General features: G+C 43.3%; 1 protein-coding gene across 5 annotated transcripts; it reads right to left on the bottom strand.

The window, feature by feature from the left end:
• Window positions 1-839: 839 nt before the first annotated feature.
• INSIG2 (insulin induced gene 2) lies at window positions 840-15,088 on the bottom strand. Of its 5 annotated transcripts, XM_069780871.1 has the most exons (8): window positions 14,958-14,988; window positions 14,134-14,223; window positions 12,670-12,842; window positions 10,301-10,641; window positions 7,263-7,387; window positions 4,807-4,973; window positions 4,277-4,376; window positions 840-3,777 (listed from the first exon to the last, which is right to left on the bottom strand). In XM_069780871.1, the coding sequence occupies exons 4-8, from the start codon at window positions 10,542-10,544 to the stop codon at window positions 3,736-3,738; spliced, it is 678 nt and encodes a 225-aa protein (XP_069636972.1). In that variant the 5' UTR covers window positions 10,545-10,641; window positions 12,670-12,842; window positions 14,134-14,223; window positions 14,958-14,988; the 3' UTR covers window positions 840-3,735. The 5 variants fall into 5 exon arrangements, with proteins under 5 accessions (XP_069636972.1, XP_069636971.1, XP_069636970.1 ...); XM_069780870.1 differs by lacking the exon at window positions 12,670-12,842 and having other exon boundaries at window positions 14,134-14,220; window positions 14,958-14,973; XM_069780869.1 differs by lacking the exons at window positions 12,670-12,842; window positions 14,134-14,223 and having other exon boundaries at window positions 14,958-15,088.
• Between the last annotated feature and the right edge of the window lie 789 nt (window positions 15,089-15,877).

Genomic DNA, 15,877 nt, shown 5'->3' with positions numbered 1-15,877 from the left:
AATATTCTCTCTGCAATGGGCAACTTTCCCCGAGACACCCTCGGGGTGAACTCGGGAAGGAAGGACCCGGAGCTTCCACTCCCCAGGGCGATGCTCTTAGGGAGAGGCTACAGATGGAAGGGAGCAGTTAACTACAGAGTTTAGGGTTTTGGGTCACAGCTTGCCCCATCCAACACAAATCCAGGTCTTCTCCTTTCACCCCCTGCACTCTTTCCCACTTTCACTTGTGGTACTGTCCTGCTGCGGGACTGCTGTGGGCACTGCTTCTCAAACACTGATGAACCTCTCCTCCCAGCTCTTCTTCACCTCTGCCCAGAGGCCTTTTCATTACACATTTCTAAACCTCTATCTGTTACTTCTTTTTTGAGACAGAGCGATAGGCACTATGAATGGACAGTCTGAGGATACCAGAGTAACATTCAGTTCATATCCAGACTGGAACATTAATAAATACAAATATATTAAGGGATTCCCTGCCATTCATGGTTTGGTTTTTTCTTTTTTTTTTTTTTTTTTCATATTCATAGTGGCTATTTATATCTAAATCTCTGTTTTCTGTACTGCAACTGAAGTTATCTGGCTTATTTTCCCCCAGCTCAAATATTCCCATTGCAGATTCAAAAGGGCAAATTTTCAAAGGCTGCTCAGCATGCGAATTATGATAGAATCACTGCCGATTTGATCTCGCCTACTTCTTTTTTAGTATTTCTAGACAGATGTTTTGTGCAGCCAATATGCCAGCTCAATGGTCAAAATTATTACGAGATTGCTGATAGAAGGCAACTCAGTGTGTTTTAAAAATCAGTATCATTTCTTAAAGAAAGAAGAAACCTATCAAACAAGGTTGTAATTGTATTTAATGCACATTTTGCTTTTAACAGCAACTTGCCAGTTTAAACAGCATAGACCTTACAATGCTTAATTAGTGAAGAGGTTATAGTGCTTATAAAGTTGTATCTAAAATATACCTTATTCATTCTCTATTGAACAACATTTTTAAGACAGTCTAATGTTATAATTACAGGCTATACAGTAGCAGCATGTTCACACCACTACAGTTAAGGCTGTGTCAGCATTCTCATCATGAACCTTTTTCAGGGTTTGAACACTTCAGCCATAAAATTACAAGCAGTTTGAAAAAGTGACATCCAAGATGTGAATCCGGTATTGACTTTAGTCAAATAAGAATAAAAATAGTAAAACACATAAAGGACTCCACCCAAATTTATTTTGGATGATTGCTGCCTTTGCACAACGTGCTCAAAATTTCCAAAATGAAATTTAAAAGAAGTTAGTGGACAGCACAGTCTAATCAGGTTTAGATGAATCTTGAGTGCAAAGTGTTGTAAAGTGGGTGCCACACATGCACAATAACCACTTCTCACATACTGCACATTTTAACATACACAAGGCTTCTTCTGTGTAAATATTTAGACTGGCAGATAAAAGCAGTTCTGCCACTTAGTGAATAATAAAAGCTACTCATCTCCAGTTGTATACACTTACTGGTCATGACAAAACTAAATTGTTTACCAAGGCAGCACACTGGCTCCTGAGGTGCCATGTTATTCCCTACAGTTAGGATAAGAAACATCTGAATTTTTATGCCATTCATGCCCTGATGAATCAAGAGGGACTCATCACGCTGCCCACCAAGCTGAAGCCATTTGTTTAAGTAAAGAAGGCAGATGAAGCAAAATACTGTATGGAAAGGGACCCAACAGCTTTTTCAGTGAAATGCCAGAGCCTGCCTAAAGAAACTCACCTTTAGTTCATGCCCTGACAGTTTCTTGGTTTTATTAATAAAATGCTTCTTATTGCCGTATGGTTTGATTAAAAGAAAATCTCTAGTCAGGGATCTAAAACATGTTCTACCTCTGCTTAAAGCAAAGCGCATCTGTAAGTGCTTTCCTGAAACGTTACCCAATGAAAGTGTGCTTCAGGTGTTGAATTGTCATGGAACCGTGACAAGCTGATGAAACTTTGTGGAGCTGCAGAACCAAGCTCTTTATACATCATTTGCTTATTTATTGTTTTCACACTTCCCCATTCAAGAAATTTTCCTTTTGTGACCGCCTCTTTCATTACAACGCTTTTGGAAGCACTCCATTGCATACTTTTCAGACTTATGAGATAAACACGAAAGACTGAAAAAGAGTTGCCTATTTCAAGCTTCATATACAATGCATACACACATTTATTAATAAAAACTTGTCTAAACATCTATTTGTTCTTTGGACCAACTCCAGCCTCCCTAGGTGACTGTAACATGTCTTATAAACCTTTCATGGAAGATTTAAAACATAGTACTTCAAGACAAAAAAAGGAGAACGAATACATTAAAACATCATCGACAGAGACAGAAGGGGGAAAACAAAGAGACATCCCATGACAAAATCACTGCTGGCACAGGTTAGCAGTGTCCTCTTGAAGTCTGCTTTCTGCCTTCTTGCACGAGTTCTTTTATCTCATGGTCTTAAAAGCGAGATGCAAAGCCAAGAGGAAATTCCACGTATGCCCCCAAATATGGGTCATACACTAAAATCCTTCTTCTTAAGAAGGGAACCGATTAGCACACAGCCTATTTCAGCTCTCTGTCCTATCAAGACTTTCTGTGCACAGGCACCTGTAAAATAGGGGTAACAGTATTTCTCAACCTCAGAAAATTGCTACAAGAACAAATGCATTTATGGTTACCTGGACCACAGTCACAGCAATAAGGGCTACATCAGTACCTAAAATACAGCCTTGACTCCTTCTGCTGATCCCTGTGAACAGAGCAGGTAGTAGACAAGAACTATCAAGAGTAGCAATGGTAATGGAGGGGTTTATGACACTATATGGTAGTGGCTGATTTAGTTCAGCAGAATTAAGTTTCGCAATAAAAACTCCCTAAGATTTTTTTTTTCATAAGGGATCAAAACAACTCAGCTTAAGGGATTGTAAAAGAATGACCTGAACTGTATCCCATTACTCAACAGAACAGGTAGTTTCAGAATCTGTCCACATCTCATGATGGTCCACTTAAATTCATATATAAACATGCATACTGGTTGTACCGGGGAAAAAAATAGCAAGTCATTTCCAGCCTCAGTTTCCATTTCTGTGTTCTGTGATACTGGGCACATACCACAGACAAATGAAATACCACAGCAATAACCCACACAATCCATATTAAGTTTCCTCACCTGTGATGTAAGAAGAATGATACAGCATATTAACAGGCAGAAATCAGTTACTTACTGCATCAAAGCTCACCTGTAATCCATGGATTTCATAAAGATATTACGGGCTATCATCATGAAAAGAGAAGATCTTCCTTCCTAAATTTGAATCCCTGTCTTTCACTGAGCTATTACGAACAAATTCCTCAAAACTTTCAAGGTAAAGTGAAGCAAGAAGTTTCAGCTACAGAAACGTAGTGCAAAGGTTCAGTTTGGCACTGCAACATTATGGACAGACAAGAATTTATGGTAAACTCAGTTTAGATTTGGAAAAAAGAATCCTATAATTGAACCAATATTGTAAAATATATTGCATACTATTGTAACTTCACAGTAATCAAAATCAGACATCAAGGTTTCTATAGAAGCAGCAATCACAGATTGCAGTAAAGTATACCACTCAAGGGAAAAAAATTGCGTTTTGGCAATTTCATAGTCAAGTGTTCCTTATGCTCCTCCAACAGTCATTTGTCAGATATTTTCCTGTTTAAAAGGTGTATATTGTTTCTCCTCAGTCCTCGTGAGACTTCTCTGCAATGACTTTGCATTCATACTGAAAAACAGAAGTTGACAAAATAAATAATATTGATTTACATAACTAATGAAAAAGACTGCTATGAGGGGGATTTTTCTACAAAATGGGTGATAAAATATGTTAGCTTACACTTCACCCAGGTAACCTTGGTCTCCCTAAGTTCTGTGCACACACTGTTGGCTGCAGTTTCTGTCTCCTTCAGCAGCAGAAAGAGCAGTTCAGACTTAGGGGATGGGATAGCCTGACTTCTCCCCAAAGACGGGAGCTCTTATTTAGCTCTTGGTCCTGAAAGGACTAGAAGTATGCAACTAAGAGCGTACAGAGCAAAGTCATGGGCTGTGCTCTGAGTAACAGTACTAATGGCTCACTAACTAGATCAAAAAGCAACAATTACTGATTTCTGCCTTACTGCACATCCACAAGTCAAACAGCTGGTTGGTATATACGAAGGAAGGAATGACATGTAGATTAAAACTTTTAACTAGAAGGCAATTGACGCCCCCCCCTCCAAACTCACCATTGCCAGTTGCCTGCCGATATTGCCCATAGTTATTCCGCCAGCAAAAAATATACATGGCAACCAGGAACGAACATAAAGGAAATCCGGAGATGTGTATCTGGAAAAGAACATATGTTTTTGAGCTCAATGTTGTATACTACATAGAGTCATCCAATCACATGAGACAAATCCACAAATTTAAATATTAGGACACTTCAATTCAAAAAGACACATATTATAGAAATTTAATTACTTCTAGCAAATAACAAAGGATGCTTCTTATTGATTATAATCAGATTTGTTCAACTAAAAAAAAGCATGTTACACTGCTGGTAAGGTGGTAATTTTATTGAAATGAACAACTTCCAACTAAAAGTCTCACTTAAAAAATACATAAAAGCTTTCATGAACAGTCCAATTTATGTTACGCTCAAAATTAAGTGCTGGCAGCTTTGGAAATCATGTCAAATTCTACCCTTTCAATTATTCTGATTTTATGTTACAGCTTCAGGAGACTATCATTTAACCTTAAAGGAGTAAATACTTACTGATAAACTCCATTGTAGACCAGAAGTTGTGACACCAATGTGGCCAGGAAAGCAATTCCTACTCCAAGACCAAAGCCACTTCGTGATCTATCAAATGTCCACCACAGACCAATTGACAGGGCTGCTAATGTGAGAGACAACTGGATATTGTTGGCAAAATCCACTTTCTGTGTTGATTGTTAAGGATAAGCTTGGAAGTATTATATACAAGTGTAAAGCAGTTTTCTTCATTTCTGTTTATATTTTGACACAACAGAAAAAAATACCATAAAAAAAAATACAGCACTAGCTGTATCAGCTATCACACAGCTATCTGGTATAAAGAAATAATTCTTCTGAGTGTTGCCAATGTATCAGGAGACTAAAAACTTATGACACTTCTTCACGTTTTTAAGGTCTTAGCACTGTGTAAGAGCGAAGAGACTATACACCTGCCAGACACTGCAGGTGTTTTATACAGACATACAATGCACACGTTACTCTTCAGAGTAAGGACATCTCATCCTTACCTAATCCTTTATTATGCTAAGCACGAAATCTTAAATTTAGCATCAGACTCCTCCAAATGACAGGGATTTACTGAAAAAAAGGTATTTCTCACTCTTACTCAATTGCAATTTTGTAATTTAAATGCTAGTTTACATTCAGCTAAACATTAAAAATGTTAATGTTTTCTATAAAACAAAACGTAAATAATATTACTGTGAAAGTATTAATGTAAACCAACATTGAAAATCAGTTTTGTCAACTTGGTGATAAAAGTGTAAAGTTACCCCAGATATCCTTGTAGTGTTTCACATTCTTCAAAATGTTTTGGAAATACTAACTCATACTCACTACTCCTGTCCAAAACAGATTATTAAAAAGGAGGCTGTCAAGTTTCATAAGCCTGAAAGCAAATTTATGGGATGACAACATAAAAACACTGCCCTATTTTCTCACAAAGACCTGGAGAGAGACCTGGAGGAAATGAGAAAGAAGTTCAGCTAAGTGAAATAAATAATTACAGGATAAAAATCGATAGCATCAGAAAAAATGTCAAACAAGAGCAAAAACCACACCAAATACGGCAATACGCAGAACGGGTAATAAGCTGAAAAGAAAGCAGTCTGGAGAGCTGTCAAGGAGGAAATACAGACGGTACATTAATGATGTCCTGGAATACGTGTAACAGCTGTTAGAAAACTGCAAGAAGGTTTGCTGTAAATAATCTGACCCATGCAGAGAGAAGCTGTCAATTCTCTCGTACTTTTTAAAAGCAGCGAAGTTGCACGTGCTTACACAACACGTACAGTCCAGGTCAGTGAGAACCACAGGACCAGATTAATGCATCTCTGGCAAGGACAGCAAGGTTTGCGAGGGACAGTGGGAATGACTCTGAACCTTGGCAGCTCCAGCTCATCTCCCCATACTGGACAGGACAGCTGGTGGGAACAAAACCAAACAAGTACAAAACCCATCCAAGGGCCAAGCCACCTCTGTAAGAATTCAGCCAGCTCTCACAACTTTCACTTAACTTGCCCTCTTTTCCTGGAAATGAGAAGATTCAGTAGCACGCCATCTTAGCACGGTTTCTGCAAACCGTGTTGGAGCTGACACTGAAGGAAGTGAGAGTTCCAGAGATGATCAACTTTCTTTCTAGTTAGTTTACAAGAACCCAATTTTCACAGACAGATCCCGGTTTTACCTGACAGAGGAGGCACTAGGCATGACTACACAAAACCACTAGACTCACAGCACTGCCAGTAAGGTGTGCCAGTCCACATGAAAAGCACCCTGTCACCCAGCATGTCCCCAGCTGCTTCAGAGGGAAGGGATGCCAATTTTGAGCACACTTGTGCAAGTATGTATCTGAATAGCTACACAATGAGAAGAAGTATAATGCACTGCAACACACTGACTTACTTCCAATTGTTATTACGGAATGACCGCGGGAATGGTAACTACTCTCTCAGCATCAAGGCATCATTTGCAGAATGGGATAACAACGTTTACTTGCTTTGTGTAGTCCTGGGTATTACCTGGTCCCGAGTTTTCTGCATTCTTTGCAAAGTGCATGTGCTTCACTGATGACCTCAAGACTGGGCTTCAACCTCTTATTACGGTGTTAAAAGGACATCAACCCTTGGAATGTCTTAAAGCACTTTTCCGTAACACCTACCACATAAATATTTCCCAGCACTTACTTTAATTATTCAAAGAAAATAAAGACTATAAGTAAGACAAAGCCCTATATTGAGACATCTCTAATGAAAAGATTTTTCAGAACGAAAGGAAGGGAGACTTACCACCTCCAATACTGCCGCAACAGTTTAACACTAATACATATTCTGCATTTCCCTTGCAAGAATGCTGCACGTTATATCTTTAATGACAACTCACTATGACTAACTATGTGAGCTTTGTTTTAGTGGAAACCCATTTGTTATTGCCAATTTCATTAGAATATAGGATACAGCGCTGGCATGATTTATTCCCACAAAGACTGCTACACATCGCATTACACTGGACCATTCTCTCTTAAATTTATGTGGCTCTCCCAGATGTCTGTCCATGCATGGGTACAATAACCCAATCACAGCTGTGGAGACAGGAAAGAAAAAAGGCCCAGAAGTTAGAGCACTGGCAATATTTAACTAAAATACAGACTATCTAGACTTTGACAAATATTGTTACTACTAAAACAGCTCTTTTAAGGATAAATAGCACAAAACATGCATTGTAAAAGAAGAGGAGTTTCAAACAATTTCATTATTTGAAAAAGCCCTGCAAAATTTCAGCAGCATCTTCAACCACTGCAGCAGTGACCTGGCAGAAGTAGCAAAACAGAGACAACCTGAACTAGGGGTGGAAAATGAAAGAACTCTGCACCTTACCAAAATCTGCAGTCTCACACTGTAGTTCAAAAAGAGCAGTAACAGCTTGCAGGCTGGCACTTTTGAAAATCCCACATATCAAACATACATGTTTCAATAAATGCAAAACAAACACACCACAGTAAGGGTTGAGTGTGGTTTGTAACATCAGTATTTTATGTCTTCTTTTGTTGTTGTTACAAGCAGTTTTTGCTTGGATAACGTTTTTCTCTTCTTCAATGCTACTATAAAGGCTTACACAGAAGAGGGGAAGCCAAGAGTCTTCAGTAGCTGTTGAACAGAGAAAGCAAACAGGACTTTCAACCCCAGGGAACTGCTATGGTCTTTGAACACTTCTTCATAAATGTGTTCTCTACTGCAATTACAGCTAAAAAGACTGTCACCAACACCACTGAAGAATGCCACTGCTGCTTAATGTTAAACTGGTGCTGCAAGAATGGGGCAGAGCCTGCATCATGGGTACAGACTCCAGTGCCCTCAGTCTGGCATGCTGTTGGAGGTATGTTATGGCAAATGCTCCTTATTCTGCCAGGGAGGAAACTGATGTCCAGGATTCAGGAAAATACATCACCAGTAAAGCTGGAGAGGGAAAAAAACTCCCTGAGCAATTTTCTTGCCAAAGGCACAGGGCCAAACTGATGACTAATAACAGTGATGGATGAAAGGACTTCTCTGAAAGCAGCCTTGATCACCACTGATTATAAACACGCAAAATACCTTTATTCTGTTCATAATAATGAACCATACTGCATAGAAATGTTCATGTCAATTCCAGGAAGGCTGTGCAAGTACGAATGGTAAGAAAATGGGTGAATTATCAGCATTTGGCACAGAGGTTCCCTGTATGTATGCAAGCAGAGAAGATAAGGAAAGAAAATGGGGAAGACTGATAGTGTAACAGAAAGAACACGAACCCCTCAACAGGGGTCACTCCTGCTGGGAAAAGCCAATTAAGGCAGTAATATCTTTAAATCAGGTGGCTTCAAATCAAGCAGTGCAAATGCCTAGCAAGTGACTGACTACACTTTACAAGCCATATCCAGTCTTTCCATCAAAACCACCACCCCATCAGAACCAGAAAGTCCCACAAGTTTCTTCTGAGATGATAGCAAGATCGGCTTCCCCACATGCAGCTGCAGACAGTGTTCTCAGACAACCCAAGAGAGCATAAGGTGCAGCCTGATGCAAACAGTTGACAGTGCAAACCTTACAATGAACATTGCAAGCTTCATGCATTGCTTTATGCAATTCTGTCATTTCAACCCCCACTACTCCATATATAAAAGATCAAACCTTTACCAGACATGTTTGTTGAGACAATCAGTTTAAACTATAAAAGAAAAATGCAGCAAATGCAGGATACAAACGAAAAACTAATCAACAATCTCAGCAAGACAGCAGAAATAGGACTAAGACAACTAGCAGATAAAGCAGGTATGCAAATGCCACCATAACATGCCAAATGCATTTCCAAAGGGGAAGAAAACTGACATATTCAGAGAGATATTTGGAGGGTTTCCTTTCAAATCAAGCTCCTCTATGACACCTGGGGTATAGTATTTCAACAAGGTGTCAAAAAGAAAGCAATTAGACTAGGAAAAAAATAGACTTAAATATTATCATTAGCAAAACAGTGATGCCAACTCAAAAGCTAGTTTATTGACTCATATTAATACCCAGAAACATGAGCTTCTCAATCTTATTAAAACTGACCTCTAGGAAGATATCGCCTTTACAGTAAAGGTTTGCTAAAGCAGAATCCTCCAGTACTGGCTGCTAAGAATATTCCCTTCGTAAAGCCTAAAACTAACCCATAGGATCAGTGATCTTCAGAGCCAAGTAGAAAGCCAAATTCCATCAGGCTTGTAACACGGAAGATGCCTTGATAGTTGAAGATGAAAGAAGAAGAAAAAGGGATATTTCTTACCACCTACAGTAGACATCTCACTTAAGCTAGCTAAACACGCAAAAGCTTCAACTCCCTACGTGGTCATGGGAGAAATGGAGCATGTTCACATCATCCGACTTGATAGATGAATCTAACCGAAGTGCTCTGTTATGCAACGTGCCTCTACAACCGCAAACTGCGTGCCTGGCCTCAACTCCCTGAGACAGTCAGGTCTCCCGGCTTTACGGAGTTAAAGCTATACTTCGAACTGGAATGAGGAACAAACGGAAAGCTGGACCACAAAAGGGAGCGTTACTCAGGGTGTTTTGCTGTGTTCAAAACAAGGTACTGTGTGCTGCACAATCTGACATTTCCAGGGTATCTTCAAGGGCTGCCTGTGCACTCCTGTAATCCAGCCTCAAGGTTACAAGCGGCACCACCTTCTAAAGTCTGTTAAACTTGTACTCTAACACAGCAGAAAAAGCAAAGGTTATGCTCTGCTAACAATATTACAGTAAAACAAGTTAGCCGAACAACAATTTCTGGACACATACATGCATATTCGTATATACACAGCGCGATCAGGATAGTAATAGCTCAAAAAGGGCAGTGATGTTGGAAGAGAAATTTTTATCTTCCACACCTTTCGTATAATTTTTTTGTAACTATATAACTACCTATATCCACCCTTTCATCTCCACTCCAGGCATACATACACGACTGAACTTACCTGATGCTGTGCCACAGCAAGGTGGTACCCACCAAGCTGAGGAGAAGATGCTTGTGATCACATCAGGGGGGAAGAGAGTAACGTTTCTCTGGATCTGAAGCAAGTTTAATACTAATGCAAGAAATACGCCAATAAAAAACAGCACTATACCACGAATTACCAAATTCATGCCATGACTGGTTACAGATGAAATGTACGGGCCACACTTTTTTGGTAATGTTGGCATTGCGTCATTTTCCGCCATGACTTCTTATATTCTCAGAGACATCCAACAGGCTGACTGAGGAGGATTCACTTGCAATCAGTATTTTGATTCTCCTCAATTAGGAGATACCCAAACCCTGAAAAATAATAAAAAAAAGGGTGAAAAAGGCAGATATAAGAAACATTAAATATATTTCTCTTAAATACATTGGAGATCGGGTTAAAAAATAATGGCTATTATATTTTTCTGAGGCAGCAATTAGTCATTTGAGAGCAGAACCAGCCACAGCTGCAAAAATGCCTTACGAAGAAAACAGGTTTTACAAATAGCTTGGCCTACTAGGAGACAGAGGAGGAGGAAACATGTGGGATGGGACAGCTAGCAACGTGAAACCACAGAGAAAAGCTGAAGAAATGAAACCAATACCAGATAGAAGAAAGGCTTGCTTTGCAGTAACAATAAATTGTTTTTCTCCCCTCCTTTAAGCAACAACTGGAGATTATGTAATTCAGAAGCAAGTAAACACAGCCCTTAGTTTCAAGTCAGCCACAGAGGTTCACAGATCTCTCTTCTTGAAGAGACGCCAGAAAACATTTCTCAACTGGAAAGTGAAATCTGAGAAATATTTTTCAGGATCGAGTCAGAACTTCACCAATCCCACAGCGCATCCATTTTTGTATCCCCAGATAAGAGCAAACAACTCAGCAAACCAGAGAAGTAATCTCAGAGAAATATTTACCGAAGTAACACACTTTTGGTGAAAACTGCCATACGTTACTACAAACTGTAACTGTAATCAGGCACAAAAGAACCTGAGAGTGAAGGGAAAGGGAGCTTCCTCTGCCTGTGCCCTAGGTAGCGTCCTACATGAGTAACTCTGCCGGCACTACAGGAATGGCAGAGTTCCCATCCCGATCACGCTTTTTAAAAAAACCTGTCCATCAAGAGTCTTGTTATACATGGATTCAGTACCACATTCATGTATAACAACGATTTTGATTGACAGCTTAGCCACCTGGAACTTAAGAAAAAAAGCCCTGACATTGTTTTTAAATTTGAAACTGCCAACTGGTGGCGGCTTTTGTTAACTCTTACTTATGGCCACACGGGCACAAGGGGAGCCCAACCAGCGCATCCATCCCCCTTCCTCCCCAGCTTCAGCATATCCCAAGGAAGCTCTCTGAAAATGCAGCAGCAGTGCAGAGGATGCGGCATTCACTTTTGCTGTCTGAAAGCCAAAAGGGAAGTTAAATACATCCAGGCTAGTTGAGATACTACAGGTAAACGCACAGAAGATGCGATGCCACGCCGTGGCAACCTCCATCACTCAGAAAAAGTTCCAAGAGGCAAAACAAAAGGAAAAAAAAAAAGTTCTGATCACATGTAACTTCCCACTTGCAGTTCGGGGAGGCAGGAGAGTCCTCCTAAGAATACAGGATCTCTCCTACACGGCCAGTTCTCCGTGTTATTTGTAATCATGAACACGTCTTAGGGGGAAAGAGGGCAACCACAGTGTCTGCCTTCTTAAGTCAGCTTCCTGAGTCACACGGAACAGATGTCTGCATCAAGGCTGGCACTGGCACTGCAACACACTTCCCTCAAGCAAAAAGGAGGTGCTCCAGACTTTTTTTTTTTCCCCTCCTCCAAATGGCATGGCAGTGGAGCTTGGATAATACATTTAGCCTCCAGGAAAGAAAGCACAGAGTCACAAATACATGACTATTTCAGCTGGGAGTCTCCCCTGTCCCTGGGGCCTTTGCCCACCAGATGATTACAGGAACTTCCAGAATTTACAGAAGTCTTGTCAATACACGGCATTGGAGACTGTAGGTCCCAATTACAAGCTCTGCAGGAATACCGTACCTAATGGGGGCTTTTAAACTGTTACATCCCTTCTTAGCTTTAGCTTGCCTAGGAAAACAAACTAAACTCTTGACTCTCCACTTACTTCACCATCCCAACAGCTCCTGGCACTTTCTGAAGTCTGCATATCCCTTTTTTTTTTTTTTTAATGCATGACCAGAGCTGATGTGCACAATCCCAGATTCGTCTCTCACAGCCTTGTACAAGAAAGTTCACTTCTGCGTCTCTCTCTAAATGAACTCTTCTGCTGCACACCAAGGATCACAATTTCTTTTTTCACTGTCATAAAGCAATTGCTCACCTCCTGTGATCCATTACTACATTCAAGCCTCTCTTCTTTCCTGTTACTGAATTCCTTGTTCCTTGATACCAGCCCCAAACCTTGCGTGCTGAATTTCAGCCCATAGGTATTATTTCGTGTGACACTCAACATCACTCCATTCTTCCTGTAGGGTATCTCAGTCCTCTTTGGCCCTGCAAATGGATCCCAGCTTTGAGTCATCAGCAAACACCATTACTGCATCCTACTTTGTGCACCAAGGTCATCAACTAAAATACTGAGCGAGATCAGCTCAAGTCCCTGTCTTTGATGAAATCTAGTAACAATTTTCCCACAGCCATTATTTCCCCATTTTATCCTCTCTTGATATCTCCCTCTAACAAGACTGTTTATGGTATTTGAAGAATACAAGAATCTCCAACTTAATTAAGAATCATCAACTGTCCCACATAGCAATACTGACGTAAACACTGATCGGATCTTACTTCTTCCCCCCGCCCCTAGAAATGCTGGTGATCAAACAAAAGGCCAATTTTATTCTGGCATAAACCAGTTTCAGAATATAAAACCTGCATTTACCCAACTTCCATTTATTTAATACATAATTTGGCAAATATATTTAATTGTGAAGTGTTATTGAAACATAACAGGATTTTGCTATGCAAGGAAATCACTTACTGCTTTTATACAATCACTACAGCTGCAAGTCATTCAAGGCACCAGCAACAGATTTTTACTACAAGGTAAGCAGCCGGACCACAGCAAGGGCACTTGAGTGGGTCCATGTTGATGAATGTTGATAACAAGCAACACGAGGTCCCAAATCAGCATGATGCAGTAATTTCCATCCTTTTCTCACCCCACACATATTGTTCCTATTTGTTTTATCCCAGTTTCCAAATTTCCTCCACTCATTGGCTCTGAGACCTTCTGGCACGCCACACAGCAATAGGGGAAAGAGCAAGGTGACCAACACTCATGTAAAGATTCTTCAGAGCCTTGGACAGCCCGGGCTTGTGATGCTCAGGCATGGCAAAGGTATTTACTATCATCGCCTTTCATGAAAATGGAAATTAAGATCTCTCAAGAAGACATCGCCTCCTTCTTCCGGACTGGGATGCTAGCGTGCCTGCAGACAGAAGAGGGGATGTCTCTCCTTTTAAGCCTTGTATTTTACTAAGCGCTTCCACTCAGATGGGAAGAGTTCACATACTGAAGCAACACTACTTCTGAGCCTTCATCTCTTGGGAACGCGTATTCAAAACTGTAACACCACACTGAGATCGACAGGCGTGGCACTCCCACGAAGTCTCAGCTGCACTTCCCCTCCTCGGTGGCACACAGCTTCAACCCAAGCTTTTTTTACATACCACGCAAGAGCATTATATACGATTCGCAAGGCAACCACGCGATGTCTGGCGTTGCACAAAAAGTTAACAAGTAAATTATCGCCCTAGACGTTTTTAAAACACTTAGTCACTTAACTGTCTTCTAATTAGAAGATCCGTCCCGCAAGCGCTCCCCACTGCTCTTCATGCTCGCGAAGAGCCTTCTGCTGCGTGCAATTCACAACTTCTGACGCGATACAGACACATTAGGAACAACGCCGTGTAGCGGGGGCCAAGAAAGAAGATTTATTTAAGCAACACCGCACGGGAGATGGCAAAAACGGCGAAACGACAAGAAACCATCTGTCTTCTGCGAGGCCACGCCAAAAGCAAACCACCCCCCTTCCCCGGGCACCGGGCGAGGCGGCTCTCCCGGCCGGTCTCCATCCACCCGGGCACCAAGGCGCTCGCTTCAGGACGGCGTTTCAGCACCTCCGGCCCAGGCCGGGCCCGTTAAGCAACGCCCGCGGAGGGGCCGCGGGCCCGGCCGCGCAGGGCCCCGCCTGCCCGGGGGAAGCCTCGCCGGGCAGAAGGTTTAACCGCTACCCGAGGGGACGGCGCCCGCCGTCCTCTCCCTCGTTCACCCGCTGCGCCCGGGCGCGGCGGGCAGCGGCCGCCGCCGCCGCCGCCGCGGCCTCCCCCCGCCCCCGGCAGAGGCAGCCGGGCCGCCCGCCGCTTGCGCCGCGCCCCCAGCAGCCCGGGCCGCGGCGGGGCCCGGTGCCACCCCCGCCCCGAGGCAGGGCTCCGCCGGCGGCGCTCGCCGGGGGCTCGGCCGCCCGCCGGGAGGACGAGGACGGGGCCGGGAGCCGCCGCTGCCCGGCCCGGTCCCCGCGCCTGGCACAGCCCCACGCCGCCCCCGCGCCCCCTGCGCCGACCCACCCGTCCCCGCCGCGCGGGAGCCGCCGCAGCCCCGGGACTCACTCGGCCTCCGCCATCTTCTCCCTCCCCGCGCCAGTCCCCGCCCCGCGCAGCCTCCGCAGCGCCCCGCCGGGCCGAGCCGCTGACAGGGGCGGCCGCGGGGCGGGCCGCGCTGGGGCTGCGCCGGGGCCGGGGCCGGGGCCGGGGCCGGGGCCGGGGCCGGGCGGGGATGGGGGCCCGGGCCAGGCCGCGTCCCCCGGGGCCGGCCCTGCCCTCGGGAGCCGGCCTGCGACCCCCGCCGCGGCGGTGCGGAATGAGCCGTCAGGCTTGCCGGTCGAAAGGCTGGATGGAGGAACTGAGGGAAACTTCAGTGGAGGCCTCTTCGATGGGCACCGGGCCGCCCTTCCCTCGGAACGGGGGTCGTTACCCAGACGGAGGCGTACGCGCCCTTCGGGTTTTTGTGCCATGCTGGCGCTTCCAGCCGGGTTGCGGTGTAGGGTCGTGTGATGCCCCTGCTACGCGGTCCAGTCGCAGAAAAGGTGAAACGCTGGTTTCCCAGCTCAAACTGCCCGAGCCGGGCTCCCCTGAGCTCTGCGTCCTGCAAGGACTTTCACATGTGCCTAACTTCGTCGATTGGGGCAAAAATGGCACAGCTCGTTACTCCAGAAACCACATTTTCATCACCAGTCTGGGGCCTCTCGGGGAGGACGAACAATGCGAAGCAGGAAACAATTTGCTTTAACCTGTCTTAACGAGTAGCAAAGGCATCGCAATAAAAAAATGCCATTTATGTGGAGAGGGATATAGGACACTAATGCTGTTCTGTTCATTTATGCATCATATACGTATTCATTATAACATTATATTCGTTATTATTCTTCTATTAATGAACTATTTCCTTTCTCATTGCACTGATAATGAATACAGTTTATTAAAAATACTTGCCCATTGCGTTCCCCCAAGCTTAGTATTTCACTGCAAGG

This window comes from Haliaeetus albicilla, chromosome 4 (genome assembly GCF_947461875.1).
Source record: "Haliaeetus albicilla chromosome 4, bHalAlb1.1, whole genome shotgun sequence".
Taxonomy (NCBI): Eukaryota; Metazoa; Chordata; class Aves; order Accipitriformes; family Accipitridae; genus Haliaeetus; species Haliaeetus albicilla.
The sequence above is the reverse complement of the archived record's forward strand: the minus strand, read 5'-3'. Positions and strand labels throughout refer to the sequence as shown.